This window comes from Scyliorhinus canicula, chromosome 13 (assembly GCF_902713615.1).
Source record: "Scyliorhinus canicula chromosome 13, sScyCan1.1, whole genome shotgun sequence".
In the NCBI taxonomy this organism is placed as follows: domain Eukaryota; kingdom Metazoa; phylum Chordata; class Chondrichthyes; order Carcharhiniformes; family Scyliorhinidae; genus Scyliorhinus; species Scyliorhinus canicula.
The window spans coordinates 24289753-24305735 of NC_052158.1; the positions used below are offsets into that span (position 1 = coordinate 24289753).

Genomic DNA, 15983 nt, shown 5'->3' on the forward strand with positions numbered 1-15983 from the left:
GTTTCGGCTGACAGTTTGGGTCCTATTTCTGCACCTTCACCGGATGTTAGAGAGGGAGAGCTCTGTTCCACAAGCCCAGTGAGCTCTAGGACCCGATCTAGGACAATGAGAGATGGGCCTGATCCTCTCCAGAAACAATTACGCATACTACCTAGGTCCCTGAAGGTCGATACGGTAGGACAGAAAAGTATGAGAACAAAGGGTGAGGACGGGAATTGTTCTGACGAACCGGAGCTTCCCCTATCGGAAGGGAAGGACGTCGAAGTATTTGAAGAGCAAGAGGAATCCGCTAAATCGCCACCTCGTGAGACTCTGAGACAATTGCCGATTAGGAAAATACCCAACCCTGATGCTGCAACAGCAGCAGCCCAGCCCACGATAGACGTTTATCTCCCATAGAGACCCAGTGAGATGATGGGTATTATAGCTGCAATCCCAGACAGGAATCAATCTAGTGCTGCTTTCGTGGACTATCTGAGAACTACCATCTCAGTTGATCAAGCTGATTCTAGGGACCTCTTGGCACTCGTCCAGCAGGTTTTAACCCCAGCAGAGTACCGCAGTCACCTCAACCACTTGAATTATGCTAGCCACGCCGCACTTCAGCAAGCCCATGCCTTGGACGACGATAGACGGGCACAAATCCTGAATGCGTTGAATGCCACATTTCAGAAGCCCATAAACATCTCTGCTTAGACCTCAAACCTAAAAAGACTGAGGAGCCAGAGGAATTTCTGGAACGCTTTAATGAAACCTACCGTGGGCAGTCAGGCGACTTGCTGTACCAAAATGGACAGAATTCCCCTCAATATTGTGATATGTTAAGGCATTGCCTACCACCTTCCGTGGCAACTGCCGTGAAATGTAATGACATAAATTGGACAGAGAACGATCCTTCCCAGATGGCCCGGGCAGTCAGATTTTATTGGAAGGAGTGTGTAGGCCAGGAAGCTGGCTCAGTTACAGAGATTAAGACTGAGTATGTAATGAAAAAGGATGATCTGAGACCCCAACCTGCGGCAGATACAGTGGGTTACCAGTTGGAACCCCAATACTGTGACCTTGGATGGGTGGATCAACACGGGGGAGGATATCAAACCTACCCAAATGGACCCTCAGCCCCTCTTTATGGCCCACCGTATGCACCAAAAGCTTTACAACTGCCGCCCCCTCTGAGGGGCCATTGGTCTACTGGGAAAAGAGGACGGGGCAGATGTAGAGGGAACAATGCATGTTTTAAATGTGGCCGTACAGATCACTGGCATCAGGAATGCCCCTTTAAAAGATAGGCAGCAGAAGGAGGCTACCCGACCCAAAGGAGGGGGTACCCACCAAGGGGAGGACAGACGAGGTACAACTTCTTTTCCCAGACAAATCATTTCCCAACACAAGATTGACTAGCTAATTTAGTGGTAAGGACTCTCCAATCGGACAAGGAACCTATTATCTCCCTGCAGATATGAGATCAACATTACCCATTTGTAATCAACACTGGAGCAGCCATGTCTTCGGTTCAATCAGAAGTTTAACTACCACTATCCAACCACACCTAGCATTTGTCAGGGTTCCAAGGACACGTGCGTGAGTATCCTATTTCTGAACGTGTGACAGTCACTTATGAGAATAAGTCGACAGACCATCAGTTTGTGGTGACTCCTGGATTGGACTGTAACTTGTTGGCCCGAGGTTTGCTGTGTCCCTTCCAGCTACAGCTAGAGTGCGGAGACGAAGGGATAACGGTTCAATCATGGAGGATGAGGCAACAGTGCTATATTTCTATCACACCCCAGTGGTGGGCGTTAGACATTGAACATTCACTGCACCACGTTACCCTGTCCTATGGCAGAACCGGACAGAACAGGGAGTTGGAGGACAAATACCGGCCGTCAATTGGGACTGAATGGTCGGTGAAGATTACAGCCACAGTCACGGGAAAAGAAGGTACAGCCGATGCTGTTACAGTACCACCACGTTTATGGCAAAAGTCAGCTTCTGTAGGCCCTCAATTTACACGTCAAGTACACGACCAATACCATTCTAAGGATCTGGGGCCTATGGTAAGGAGGGCAGTGCATCATTCAGATCCAACAGAGTATGCACGAAGTCTTGCTGGAAGGCACTTCCATAAAATATATTGAAGTCCCTGAAACGATTAACACTCAACTTCAGCATCACCTGGGACGTGGCGTTTTGGAATGTGTCAACCCAAAGGTCTGGGCAGAATACCCATCACAAGTAGGACAGGCAAATGTTACACCCATTAAGGTAACGTTTAATGACCATGTAACGCTGCCTTCCATTCGGCAATATCCCATAAAACCCCAAGCTGCCCCGTCTATAGACAAATTAATCCGAGAACTGTTGCAACAGGGTATTCTGGTCCCTTGCCAATGAGAGTGCAAGACCCCCATACGTGTGGTGCCAAAACCAGGCAACCAGACCAGTACCGGTTAGTACAGGATTTACGTTCAATCAATGCCATCGCGCAGCCGTTACATGCTCTCGTCCCTAATCCCGCCCAAATACTGGCTCAAATTCCAGCTCTAGCCCTTGTCTTCGCCATAGTTGACCTCCAGAACCCTTTATTTGCCCTTCCACTCGCATCTGAAAGCCAATATTTGTTGGCCTTCACTTACAATGGACAACAGTATACCTGGACCCGACTGCCTCAGGGGTTGATCAATTCACTTACTCCAGATGTAGGTGTAGACGCTCTTCTCCAGATGTCTGCAGACTCAACTCCAGGCCTTGATATTGGAGCATGGTTCCACTCTATTGCAGTATGTAGATGACCTATTGGTAGCGAGTCCCGACGAGTCCAGTAACAGGGATATTATGATCCAGTTATTAAACAACCTATCCTCGTTGGGTTACGTTGTTTCCCAATCAAAGGCCCTGGTGGCTCAGACAAAGGTCAAGTTCTTAGGAGGTTTACTTACAGCCACAGACAGCAGTCTCGAACCCAGTAGGATTGAACCCATGTGCCAATTCCCCGCCCCTACCACAGCCAAGGAGGTCGGTCATTGGCTGGGTATGGTGAATTATTGTCGGCAGTGGATACAAAACATCGCTGTCTATGCAAAGCGGCTAACGATTTACACTATCGAAGGGGGAAAATTTACTCCCACCACCGAGGCACTCGAAGCCTTCCGTTGCCTGAAGCAGGCCTTGTTACATGCACCGGCCCTCGGACGCCCCCCATACGACTGACCGTTCCAGATATACTGTACTGTTCTGGAAGGGTGTTCAGCAGCGGTACTCGCCCAGCAACATGGGGATAACACCGGCCCGTGGCATATTACTCTTCCGAACTTGATCCCGTGGCGTTGGGCCACACTGCTTGCACCCAGATCCTGGCAGCGATGTACAATAGTTTGCAGGCTGCTGCCAATATAACTCTCCAACAGGATATTCCAGTGCATAGCTCCCACTCTGTCATCGCACTACTGGGGCAAATACAGACTCAGTATCTTATCGCAGCTCGTCAGAATAGGTATGAAATATACATTTTAAACAATCCACGTCTGACATTTAAATATTGTTCCATTATCAATCCAGCCTGTTTTCTTAGTGGTCCCCCTGACCATGAAAAGCCAGCACATCAGACTTGTATGTCTGATGTACTAGTTTTCTGGGTCGTAGAATATGTACACTTTACAACTCAGTGTGGGGCTCGGGGGACGAGTGATTTGTTACTGGACACTTGGTGGTACCCTAAAATGCAGGGGATGGCCCAGCGTATCAGTAATCGGTGTTTGATTTGTCAGCAATATAACACCGGCAAAGGTATCCCTTGTGGTATGGTGCAAACCCCGTTGCCCACTGGTCCCTTTGGAACGCTCCAAATTGAGTTGGAAAGGTGTCAATGTTATAAATACGTTTTGGTCATTGTGGGTGTGTTCAGCAGATGGGTTGAGGCGTATCCGAATACATATAATAAAGGTGCTACTGTGGTTAAAGTTCTGATGTGGCAAATAATTCCCCGGTACGGCACACCAGCTCAGTTAAGTTCTGATTATGGGCCCCATTTTATTGGCCAGATTAACAAAGAGTTCTGCTCCCAGTTGGGCATACACCAGCAGTTACAATGTGCGTACTGACCGCAGGCGGCTGGGTTGGTTGAGAGACACAATCAGACCCTCAAAACTAAATTGGCTGAATTAAGAGCACACACGGGACTGACGTGGCTTAAGTTGCTCCCAGTTCCACTCTTCCAGCTGTGGGTTACACCTGCGGGACAGGCCCGGCTCTCTCCTGCCGAGATCCTTTATGGCAGGCCCCTTAGAACTCCCTGGAACCTGCATGTTCCCAGACTGGTTCAGTTTCACTGTATGACTGAAGAAATGACTACCTATGTTCTAGCCCTCACTAAGGTCCTCAACGAGCTCCATGGCCAGGTCCGCGCGGCTCACCCGTCACTGACCCCATTACATAGCTCGCTTTCAGTGCAGCCTGTTGTTCTGTCATGGTTAAGAACTGGACTCGGAAAGGGTTGGAGCCACAGTAAAAGGAGCCCTTCCAAGTTCTCCTTAACACCACCACAGCAGTTAACGTGGAGGGGCGGAGTGCTTGGGGCCACCTCCACCACTGTAAAATGGTCGGTCACTAACCTGCCTCCTTTCCCCAGCCCAGTTTTACAGGTGTGGAGCATGACGGTTTGGATGCTGGCCGGTTGTGCTGCCCTCGGCATCGCCTCACTTGGAACACCATCTTATACCTGTAATCCCGACCAAACTACAAGGACATTTCATTTATGTAGAGGTGACGTTCTCCGCTGCCCCCATGTACGAGGGCATAGTATTGACTCATGGAAGGTTATCAAGATAACGGACAACGAACAATTATATCGGTCCCGGCGATGGAAAGGGAACATTGCATGGATATTGCCTTGTTTTGGAGTAATTGTAAATTTGATTTTGGATGTGATAATACAGGTGCCATAAAGGTAAAATCAGACTGTCCGGTGGGGGTAGGAAAAGGTTGCAATGGAGAGAGGAGGAATAGCAAGAGGACGGAGCGAGTAAGAAGGGAGGCACAACGAGAACGCAGGTTATCAGGACGTATACTTACTTCACTTACGACCCAGAGCGAAGGGAACCTGGGCAGCATGAATCTCTAAGGTCCTGAGACTAAGGTCCTCAAGGAGCTCCATGTCCAGGTCCGAGTAGCTCAAGCGTCACCATCCCGGTTACATTGCTCGCTTTCAGTGCAGCCTGTTAGTTATGTCATGGTCAAAAATTGGACTTGGGAAGGGTCGGAGCCACGATGGGAGGGGCCCTTCGAAGTTCTCCTTACCACCCGCACTGCAGTTAAAGTGGAGGGGCGGAGCGCTTGGCGCCACTTCCACCACTGTAAAAACATCAGTCACTAACCTGCCTCCCTTCCGCAGCGCTGTTTTACTGGTGTGGTGCATGATGGGTCAGCTACGCGCCGCCTGTGTAATCTTCGGCATCGCCTCGCTTGGAGTTACATTGGCGGCCGAAACGGAAAAGTGAAATATCATCTACATATGTAACCCCAACCAAACTGCAAGGACATTTCACTTATGCAGAGGTGCCATTCTTCGCTGCCCCCATATACGAGGACATGGGATCGACTCATCGGAGGTTATCAGGTTAACGGACAATACAGGACTCATGAAGCAATTGCACCGGTCCCGATGATGGGAATGGAACATTGCATGGACATTGCCTTGTTTTTGGAGTACATGTAAATTTGATTTTGGTTGTGTTAAGATTGGTGCCATAAAGTTAAAGTCAGACCGTGTGGAGAGGGTAGCAAGAAGAGTACAAGAGAGAGAGAGAGGAACTAGAGAGAGGACAGAGCGTGTGACAAGGAGAGTACAACTAGAACATAGGTTATCAGGAGATATACTTAATTCATTTAGGACCCAGAATGAGGGAAACCTGGGCAGTATGAATGTCTTCTACAAGATCTACCACCGCTTGTATGGCCAGGGACGGGTTGTCTGTTACCCGAACCCCGCAACGGTGTCCAGGTTATTTTCTGTTTCACCGCTTTGGGGCACTCCCCAAATGGAGGTTCATTTTCAGTGTTCCAAGCCACCGCCTGAGCAAGCCACTCTTACTTACGTTCCGGTTCAGCACCACCGACTATTTGCCTTCCCCTTCCAGACGATAATTCCCCCTTACAGTATGCTAAGGTTCAACGGTGGAGGGCGTACATACCAAGCCACTTCACTCCCAATAGAGACTCCCGGTCGTAGGATAATTGTTTCACCAGTGAGCGGTACGGCTGTTTGCTGGTAGAGGTGGAAACGACGATAACATGACTGTTCCCCACCTGTACGGACAGGAGGTGTCACGTCACTCAGGCGTTCGACCAATGAGTCTGTTGCAACACCACCTGCGTTCCATTGAACGCCGGCCTCCAGCTCCTTTGTGGCTGGGCGAATGTCTCTCATATCACTGTTGGGACTAGGGCTTTCCGCGTTGCTAAGAGGCCCGAATGGGCGTTCCAAAGTTGGATAAAATGGGCTACTGGGGTATCCCTGCTCAACCGATATTCTGATTGTGATGCTAGCCTGTACACGGAGCAAGGATACTACTTTTTTTTAAATGGTACAGCGACCAATGTTTTGTCACCCACATTTCCCCGCCAAATTGATATCGGGACTCTTGTCCCTCCCACAGTCCCCTGCCGCTCTGCGTGCATACTGCACAATCAGTTGGCATGCCGTGCAGTCTCGGCCGAATTCTGCGAGAACTGGAAAAAAATGGGGTTCTAGCACCCAACCGGGGCCACTCAGCCGGATGTGGAATTCTGAGCGTCTTGACACTGGGAGGTGTGGGGGGGGTTCCTTGGCGTTCAGCGATTGGAATAATTTTATTTGTGGCCTAACCATCCTGTGAAACTAATCCTTGGGAGCCCTCGGGGCAATGACCAAACAATTGTCTCAGCTGCGATTGGTTGCCATGCAGAACCTGTATGCTCTTGACTATCTGTTGGCTCGTGAGGGTCGGGTATGCGTCATAGTGCAGGGCACGTGCATCAGGGGAGTTCAAGACCTAACCGCTAACATCACTAAATTATGGATCGCATGCGGGATCACGTGGACGGTATTCAGGACCCTGGCTCTTGGGGTAACTGGCGATTCAGAGGTTGGCAGGACTGGTTGATAAATATGGTCATGTATTTAGCAGTGGCACACGGCTGCATCTTTGTGGGCCTGGCCATCCTTAAATGCATGATGGGTAAAATACTGGATACAGTGGAACAGATAGACGTCCCTAGAATCTTGGCTGTCAGGATCCACGAGGGTGCAGCGGGTGACGGCGTGCTGCAGCAAGAATTGGAAATGCAGCGACGAATCCTGTTACATGAGAGGCCGTAGCTACGGATGGACCGATAGGTTATCAGGAAATGATAAAAGGAGGGAATGAGGAATTGAACAAACGAATGTGATACAAAATAGGATTATTAGTTAGAATAATGTAGATGTAAGCCAGTTTGACAGTAGTGAGTTCACAAACAAAGGACAGAGGGTTTCAGAAAGCATGGCCAGGAAGGGGGAAGGGAGCCTCGTGGAGGATGTGGAAACGGATGCTGGGAAACAAGAGGCCCAGGGTTCAGAAATGCGAAGTGAGCCAATCAGGATATATGGCCAGGCCAGGAGGTGTACATGATGACCTGTGGGAATGTTGTATGTGAAACCTGATGCCATTTAAATTATATTTGCAGCGATTTCTTTGTCTCCGATTTCACTCGGTTCTGGGGCTTCAGAAGACCGCCTGTGTGTTCTGCACCTCTGTGGAGCGAGTCAGCCTTGCAAGTTAGATAACAATAAATAATACTATACCTACAAATCCATGTCGAGTTTTATTGAGTCCAGCCGGACGGGTAAAGAACTCAATATTGTCATTGGCAATTAAATAATTGGCTGCAATGCGGAACAAGGGCAAAAGGAAACAATTGTGACATGAGCAAGAGCAGCAGAGGGCGTCGCGAAAAGTGTCTTACAGGAACTGATCAGTCCGAAGGAAAGTCATTGAGACGCCTAGTGGCTATGGGAAAGAAGCTGTTCCTATGTCTGGATGTACATGTCTTTTGACTTCTGTATCTTCTGCCTGTTAGAAGGGTCTGAAAGATGGCAGAGCCTTGGTGCAAGGGGTCACTGCCAATGCTCTCTCTTCCTGAGACACGGGGAGTTGTGGACTAATCAATGAGAGGGTAGCAAACATCTGTGATGTGTTGTGCTGCGTTCACCACTGTCTGCAGTTCCTTGCCTTCTTCTGATGAGCATTTTTTATACGCAGCTGTGACGCGGACATTATTCTCTCCATGGCATAGTTGACGTTTGTGAGAGTCCAGGACGTTATTTCGAATGGCTTTAGCTTCCTCTGCGAGCAGAGACTTTGTTGGGCTTTCTTGACTGTTGCATCAACGTGAGTGGACCAGGGCAGTCTGTTGGCGATGGCAGCTCCCAGATACATATCGACTATCTTCACTTCACAACCATTGACGTAGAAGCGGGCAGGTGTCAGACTGCACTTCACAATTCGATGATCAGCTTCTTTTGTTTCCTGACATTTAGAGAGCGGTTGTTTCCGGTACAGCATGCACCAAGTGATTTACCTTCCTTCTGTAGTCTGACTTCTCGTTGTGTGAGATAGGATCCACTGCAGCCATATCTTCCGCAAACATAGATATAATTGGAATTAAATCGTGCCACAATCCTGTGTGTAGGTACTACAGTAGAAAACTGATCACACAATTGTGTAGGACGTGGTCTTACCTATCCCGACAGATTGTGGTCTGTTGGTGAAAAAGTGAAGGATCCAATTGCACAGGGTAGGTTGAAATCCCACATTGCAGAGTTTGCTTAATAATTTTGTTCGAATAATGGGGTTGAAGGTGGAGCTGGAGTCGAAAAACAGCGGTCTGATTTAGGTATCCTTGTTGTCGAGGAATTTGACTGTTGACTATAGGGCACCTGCTGTGAACCGGTCACGGCAAAAGGCGATCTGCAATGGATCGAGACCGTCTGGGGGCTAGGATTGATCCACCCCATGACTATCCACTCGGACCATTGCATGGTAACAGATATCAGGATGACAGTTCAGTCGTCGATGTCGGGGACTTCCTTGTTCCTTTTTGGTACTAGTATTATGGCAGTCTTCTTGAAGCAGGTACGCAGCCCAGAGCGGAGTGGAGAGGTGAAGTGTTGAAGATGTCAGCGATTGCACTCGCCAGGTGGTCTGTGCAGGATCTGATTGGTCGCCCACGGATTCCGTCGGGGCCTGTCGCTTTCCGTGGGTTCACTTTCAAGTGGGTTCACTTCAAGGGTTCGAGTTAGGTTTAGGGTTAGGGCCCCTCTTAGCTCTGAGGATGACATAGTGGTTATCGGTGTGTCCATGGCTGTTGGGGCTAGTGGCTCTGATGGACTGGCACGTTGTTAAATTCGGGCATCGAACTCTCAGTTCATCGTGGAGGGATCCTCCACCGCCACCGACTCTTGCTGTCTTTGCTTTCACGGCCGTTATCTCGTGCAAGACCTGCCGTAGACTTCGATGTTTTGTGGCATTTGCCTGGAACTCTTGTTTGGTCTGGGATGGATTTTGGCATCCCTGATGCCTTTATGTAAGTCGTACCTGCATGTCTTATATAGGTCAGGGACATCAGCCGTGACTGCCGCTGTCTCGGATTTCAGCAGGGAGTGCGCCTTTAGGTTAGACTAAGATTGCCTCTTGGAGAGCATCTTGCCTGCCTTTAGGCCAAATCCCTCTATACCCAGCCTGTGCATATAGAATACACAGTGCAGATGGAGGCCATTAGGCCCATCGATCCGCACCGACCCACTTAAGCTGTCACTACCACCCTATCCCCGTAACGTAAAACAACAACCCCTCCTAACCTTTTGAACACGAAGGGCAATTTAGCATGGCCATTCCACCTAACCTTCACGCCTTTGGACTTTGGGAGGAACCGCAGCGCACGGTGTAAACCCACGCAGACACGGGGAGAATGTGCAGTCGCCCCACGGGGAATCGAACCAGGGACCCTGGCATTGTGAATCAACTATGCTAGTCACTTTTGCTACCGTGCTGACTATGTAACTGTCTCACTGCTTTTTCGAGAAAAACATTTTACCCGCCTCTACCACTGCCAATGGCAGCCCGATCCAGATTCTCACCATCATCCGTGTGAAGGAATTTCCCCTCTGGTCTCTTTTGTATCTCTCTCCTCTCATGTTCAGCCTATGTCCTTTCGTTCTACACTCCTAAATCTTTAGGAAATAATGCTGACTATCAACCTCATTGATGCTCCTCATTATTTTATGGACCACCAGATCACACCAAAGCGTCCTATGCTCCAGGGAAAAATGTACCAGCATATCCAGCATCTCCTTATAGATCAGACCATCAAGACCAGGTAGCATCTTTATGAATCTCTTCTCCCCTCTTGTAGTTTAACAATATCCTTCAGATAATAGGGTGACCACAACTGAACACAGTAATCCATGCGTGGACTGACCATTGTCTTGCACAATTTCAGCAAGACATCCCTAGTCCTGTATTCAATATTCTGATCAATGAAACTTGGCATGCTGAATGCCTCCTTCACAAACCTGTCCACCTGCGACTCCACATTCAAGGAGCTATGAACTTATATTCCTAGGTGTCGTTGTTCTGCATCTCTCCCCAACGCTCTACCATTAACTGAATCAGTCCTGTCCTGGTTTGATCTACCAATGCATCATCTCACATGTATGCAAATTAAACTCAATTTGCCATTATCGGGCCACTGGTATAATTGGTCATGATACGGTTGTGATCTTATATAACCTTCTTCACGATCCACCATGCAACCGATCTTGGTATCATTTAAAAACGTACTAATCATGCCTGCGACATTCTCATCCAAATCATTTGTATATATTACAAATAACAGTGGACCTAGCACCTATACCTGAGGCACGGCGCAGGGCACAGGCCTCCAGTTTGAAAAACAACCCTCCACAACCACCCTTTGGCCTCGGCCGTCAAGCCAATGTTGTGTCCAATTGGCTACCCTACACTGCATTCCGTGAGATTTCACTTTGTGGTAATCTGTCAAATACTTTGTTAAAATTCACGTACATAACTTCGGCCACACTACCTTCTTGGTAACCCCTTCAAAACACTCAATCAATTTCGTGAGACATGACGTACCACTTGCAAAGCCATGCTGACTTTCCATAATTAGCCACTACCTCTCTCATTCCTATAGATCCTGCCCCTCAGAATTCCTTCTGACAGTTTACCCACGACAGAAGTAAGACTCACTGGTTGGTAGTTCCTGGGCTTCTCACAACAGGCCGTCTTAAACAAGGGCACATTTGCTACACTCCAATCTTCAGGCACCTCTCCTGTGACTGTCTCAGATTTTAATATCTCATCAAGGGGGCCGACCATTTCGTCCCTAGCCTCCCACAACGTCCTGGGATACCTTTCATCAGGTCGCGGGGTTTTATCTATCTTCATGCTCCTTAATAACTCCAGCACATCCTTCCCTGTAATATGTGCATTTCTGAAGACATCGGTTTTTATTTCCCCAATTTCACTAACAGTCATGCATTAATCAACGGTAAGTACTGACGAGAAATATTAATTTAGGACCTGTCCCATCGCTTGTGGATCCGCATGTCGATGACCCTCTTTATTTCAAAGAAACACTACCCTCTGCATGGTCACTTTTTTGTTTTTTATGCATCCATAAATTCTCCTTGCTTTTCCCTTTGCTTTATCTGCCAAGACAATCTTATTTCCCCTTTTTGCTCTCCAGATTTTTCTGTTAACTACTCCGACAAGCCCTATACTCTTCAAGGGATCGACTTGATCCCAGTCGGCAATGCATGTCATGCCTCCTTCGTTCCAATTAGAGTTTGTTGTTTCCAGGTTTTTCTAATCCCAGATCTACCCTTAACGATTGGACCTGTTTTTTATTGCATTCTAAAGAAATCTCAGATTTTTCGACTTAGAAACCAAAGCCGAACATTCATAAAGCTAACCTCATTGCGCGTTCAATGCAATTTGGTACATGGTCACAAAAAATGACACTGAGGTGGAATTGCAATTATCCATGTTTCTGTTTCTGCTTTACAGAGCTGAATATAGTTAAACAAGCTTTACAGAAGACACGTAAGGAAAAATGTTCGCGTACGTCAGTAAAATAAGTCAGTCTTTTGATAAAAAATATTTCCGTGGCTGAGCAGTTATTCGAAAGAATGCTTGCAGGGTGTACGATGTGTCTACTTTATTTGATCGTACCTTTTTGTCTCCCACTCATTGGGATCCTGTCTCACCAAGTGTTGTTTACTCCTCTACTGACATTTCCTCAGAATATCATGAAGAATGGTTGACGTAAAGCTTCGACAAATCTCTTTGTGTCAAGTATATAATTGCCAATGGACAATTTTATCGTGTTCTCATTTAATTTTAAGAGTTGTTGCATCTTTTTCTTCCAAATCCTCACCTGACGCAACAGTCATAACAGAAATATGAAAAAAAGTTTTCAAAAATGTTTCACGTGACCAGGGCTTCATTGGCTAGGCCTGCTCTCAATGGGCATTCATAATTTTGATTGTCAGGTTAACGGTGAGATATGGTCCATAAATTAACAATTTAATTGCGACTCCATGGTTAACTTTATATTCATAATGACGATTCAGCAATGTGAATGCTGCTAAACGTGAAATGTAAATGGTTTCATTTTCTGATTATGGATATAAACATTTTATGGCACGTTTTAAATATAAGTTTAGAATAAATTTTATCAAAAGACTGACTTATTTGGGCAGCACGGTAGCATGGTGGTTAGCATAAATGCGTCATAGCTCCAGGGTCCCAGGTTCGATTCCCGGCTGGGTCACTGTCTGTGCGGAGTCTGCACGTCCTCCCCGTGTGTGCGTGGGTTTCCTCCGGGTGCTCCGGTTTCCTCCCACAGTCCAAAGATGTGCGGGTTAGGTGGATTGGCCATGCTAAATTTCCCGTAGTGTCCTAAAACTACGGGGGGTTGTTGGGTTACGGGTATAGGGTGGATATGTGGGTTTGAGTAGAGTGATCATGGCTCCGCACAACATCGAGGGCCGAAGGGCCTGTTCTGTGCTGTACTGTTCTATGTTCTAAACTAAGTCATGTTTTCCAATTAAGAGCGGTGTAGCGTGGCCAAGTCTTTGCATCTTTGGCTTGTGGGTGCGAAACCAACTCAAACACGAGGAGAATGTGGTAACTCCACACAGTGAACCGGGGGGGGGGGGCGGGATCGAACCTGGGGCCTCGGCGCCGTGATGCGACAGTGCTACCCACTGCACCACCGCCCTGCCCCAATTTTGTGGCACATGACAGGCGCAAATGTAACTTAACATATATCAGACAAAATCTGAACATTTTCAACTGCAACTTGCATCAAACTGCTTCATTACCTGAGGAGTCATGAATGCTGCTGGAATTGATTCGTCATCAAACATACCCAAATATGACCAAAAGCTGCAGGAAATGTCATGCGTGACACATCTCGATAGTGCTGAGGGAAGGAAACTACAATGAGGTGTCCCTGCAGCAATCAGTTTGAATTGCGGCGATTGCCATTCAACAGCAACACCACAGCCAATAGACACACACCATATATCCTATTGCCTCTCCTTTCTTTGACCTCCTCATGGTAATCGATGGAATTCTGTCTTGATGTCAAGAGTAGTAGCTCTCTCATCAGTTATGAATTCGTCACTCGCCCAGGTTTGCAGTAAGGGATAATGAAGTCAGAACATTACCGACCTCGTGCAGGACACAAGCTTCGGCTCATTGTGCATGTGACTTCTGAGAAATTCCCGCTTGCTGACATTGCCAGTGATTCTTTATCTAACTTTGTTGAAGGCCCACGTACTCAAGATTTCCCCTCGCCTGAAGTGTGGTAATCCTCAAGTTGAATCACCACAAGTTTGCTCCCCCCTTCAAAGAGGAATGCCACCTACGGTCAGCTTTGCCGTTACCTAAAATTGATGAGAATACAGAGTAAAATCTTAGGCACCACTTTCCTAGCTTGCATTTGTCGTTTTGTCGACAAGGCATAGTTGGAACATTTCCCGCATTAATGGCTAGATACCATTGTTGTACGTCAGCAAGAAGAGGTTGGTATGAGCTAAGCTAACTTACAAACACATTTTTTCAATGCTGATAGAAGGGTGTATTTTCAGGATTCAGTTTCATTTCCGTTTCCACTGATTTCAGCGACTCATTTATTTTTCGTAATGTGAATCATTTATCTGATCTATGGTATATGTGATAATGTGGGCTTCAACAGGAGGGCGAGATGGGCAATAAATCATGGAGGTAGTTGTTAATTGTTCGATGGCGAGAATCTCTAAGAAATCACTCAACGTTCAGGGCTGGCCCTCGCATGAAACGGTTTATCGTGCTGGCGGGAGATGACGGCTGTTAACGTCCCAGACCGTCTCCCATGCGAAATAAGGAAAAACATCAAATCTTAAACATTTTTCTAAACAGCTGAGTAGCCCATTTCGGCTGGCTCTTGTCCAATATTATTCATTATAGATTGCATACGTCAGTTATTTATCCAATTAAATTTGACATCACTTAAAGTGGGTTGGTAAATTACCAGCCCTTAATTTCATGAAGAGATCACTCCTAATAACTGTTAAAGCTATCCTCTCTGTCTCCATCTGGAGCCTTGTACTGATGCGAATTCACAAGGCTCCGTTTTTGTGAATTCCTCTCTCAGTCCTACATGTCTGTTTCCCATTCAATGGCTTTATATCAGTCATCATTATCTCCCTGAATATCTCTGCTGTCTGTAATTATCAATATTGTTTGTAACAGCTTTCAACTTAACCAGCAAATGATTGTTCAGGAATGTGTCTAGTTCAGTTAAAAATCATTTTTCTGCCTTTAGTATTGCTAACTCAGCTAACAACTATTTTCTGTAACTTATTTTTAACTTTATGTCTGTCTTTTCTGACATGAGTAATTCTTAGGTAATAAAATGACATACATAGTTTATACACTATCTATTTCTACAAATTGCCACTGATACAAGCATCGACGCCAGTGGGCATCTTTTATCGAAACACCTTTCTTCTAATTCTGACTTCAACATTAATTGTGACTATTGGCTTTTGGACCGATATATTGGGGTCCGCGTCATTGGATGTGGAGGGAAACGTGGAGTATCCTCCTCTTCAAGACTATTTTCATTTAATTAGCCTTCACCATGCACAGCCGGTTGTGCGAAGTCTGGAGATAGCATAACTGAACCGTCATTGGATTGCTTATCTGCAACATTTGTACCTTGCTAACCGCCTCTTCAGAACCGCAAGGTATTGAACCCGGGCTGCCTGCCTGCACGCTTCATTGAGCGAGGCTTGAAATTGCTGTTGTATAGCGGAACATTCGAGGTATTGAAGGATTGTGGATGAATACATATTTGTAACAAGGAATACCGGTTGGACGGACATATTTGAGCTGTTCTACCACTTCAAAATCTTCCGATCAGCTCTGTGTTAACGGTTGCATTCCTTGATGGGAAGTGAAGCCTTCGTCCCACCAAGAGCTGAACGGACCATAGAAATAGTGTAATAAAAGGATGAATATACAACTGGCTGATTGGTGATGACGGTTCCAAGTAGATTTTCTCATTTTTCTGGCCGCTTGACTGACGCATTAGAAGGAATGCAAAAAACAATGTAAGTTAAACAGACTATTATCCCTGAAGGATTAAGATTGTAGTTGTTGAGACCACATCTGACATTAGTATCACAAACATTATTTTTATCAAACCACTATTTCTGTAATTTTCGTTATGAAGTTTAAAAAGTTATAATAAACCCCTGTGCAAATAATTTACTTCGCTATTTTTAAACATCGTTGGCTCAAGCCATTAGATTTGTTGTCAATTTGAATTTTCAATTGCAACTTGAAGTCCTCTTTTACGGATGAACTTTGAAGGAAAATCCGGTCTGCCTAATT

The 15983-nt window shown here is 46.6% G+C and overlaps 1 protein-coding gene across 1 annotated transcript in view; it reads left to right on the forward strand.

Moving 5' to 3' along the window:
- LOC119976528 overlaps window positions 1–15983 on the forward strand; it is a 291544-nt gene that overhangs the window by 75609 nt on the left and 199952 nt on the right. Inside the window, exon 5 of the mRNA XM_038817080.1 lies at window positions 12105–12140. Within this exon, the coding sequence (XP_038673008.1) occupies window positions 12105–12140 (36 nt within the window). The remainder of the gene's footprint in view (window positions 1–12104; window positions 12141–15983) is intronic.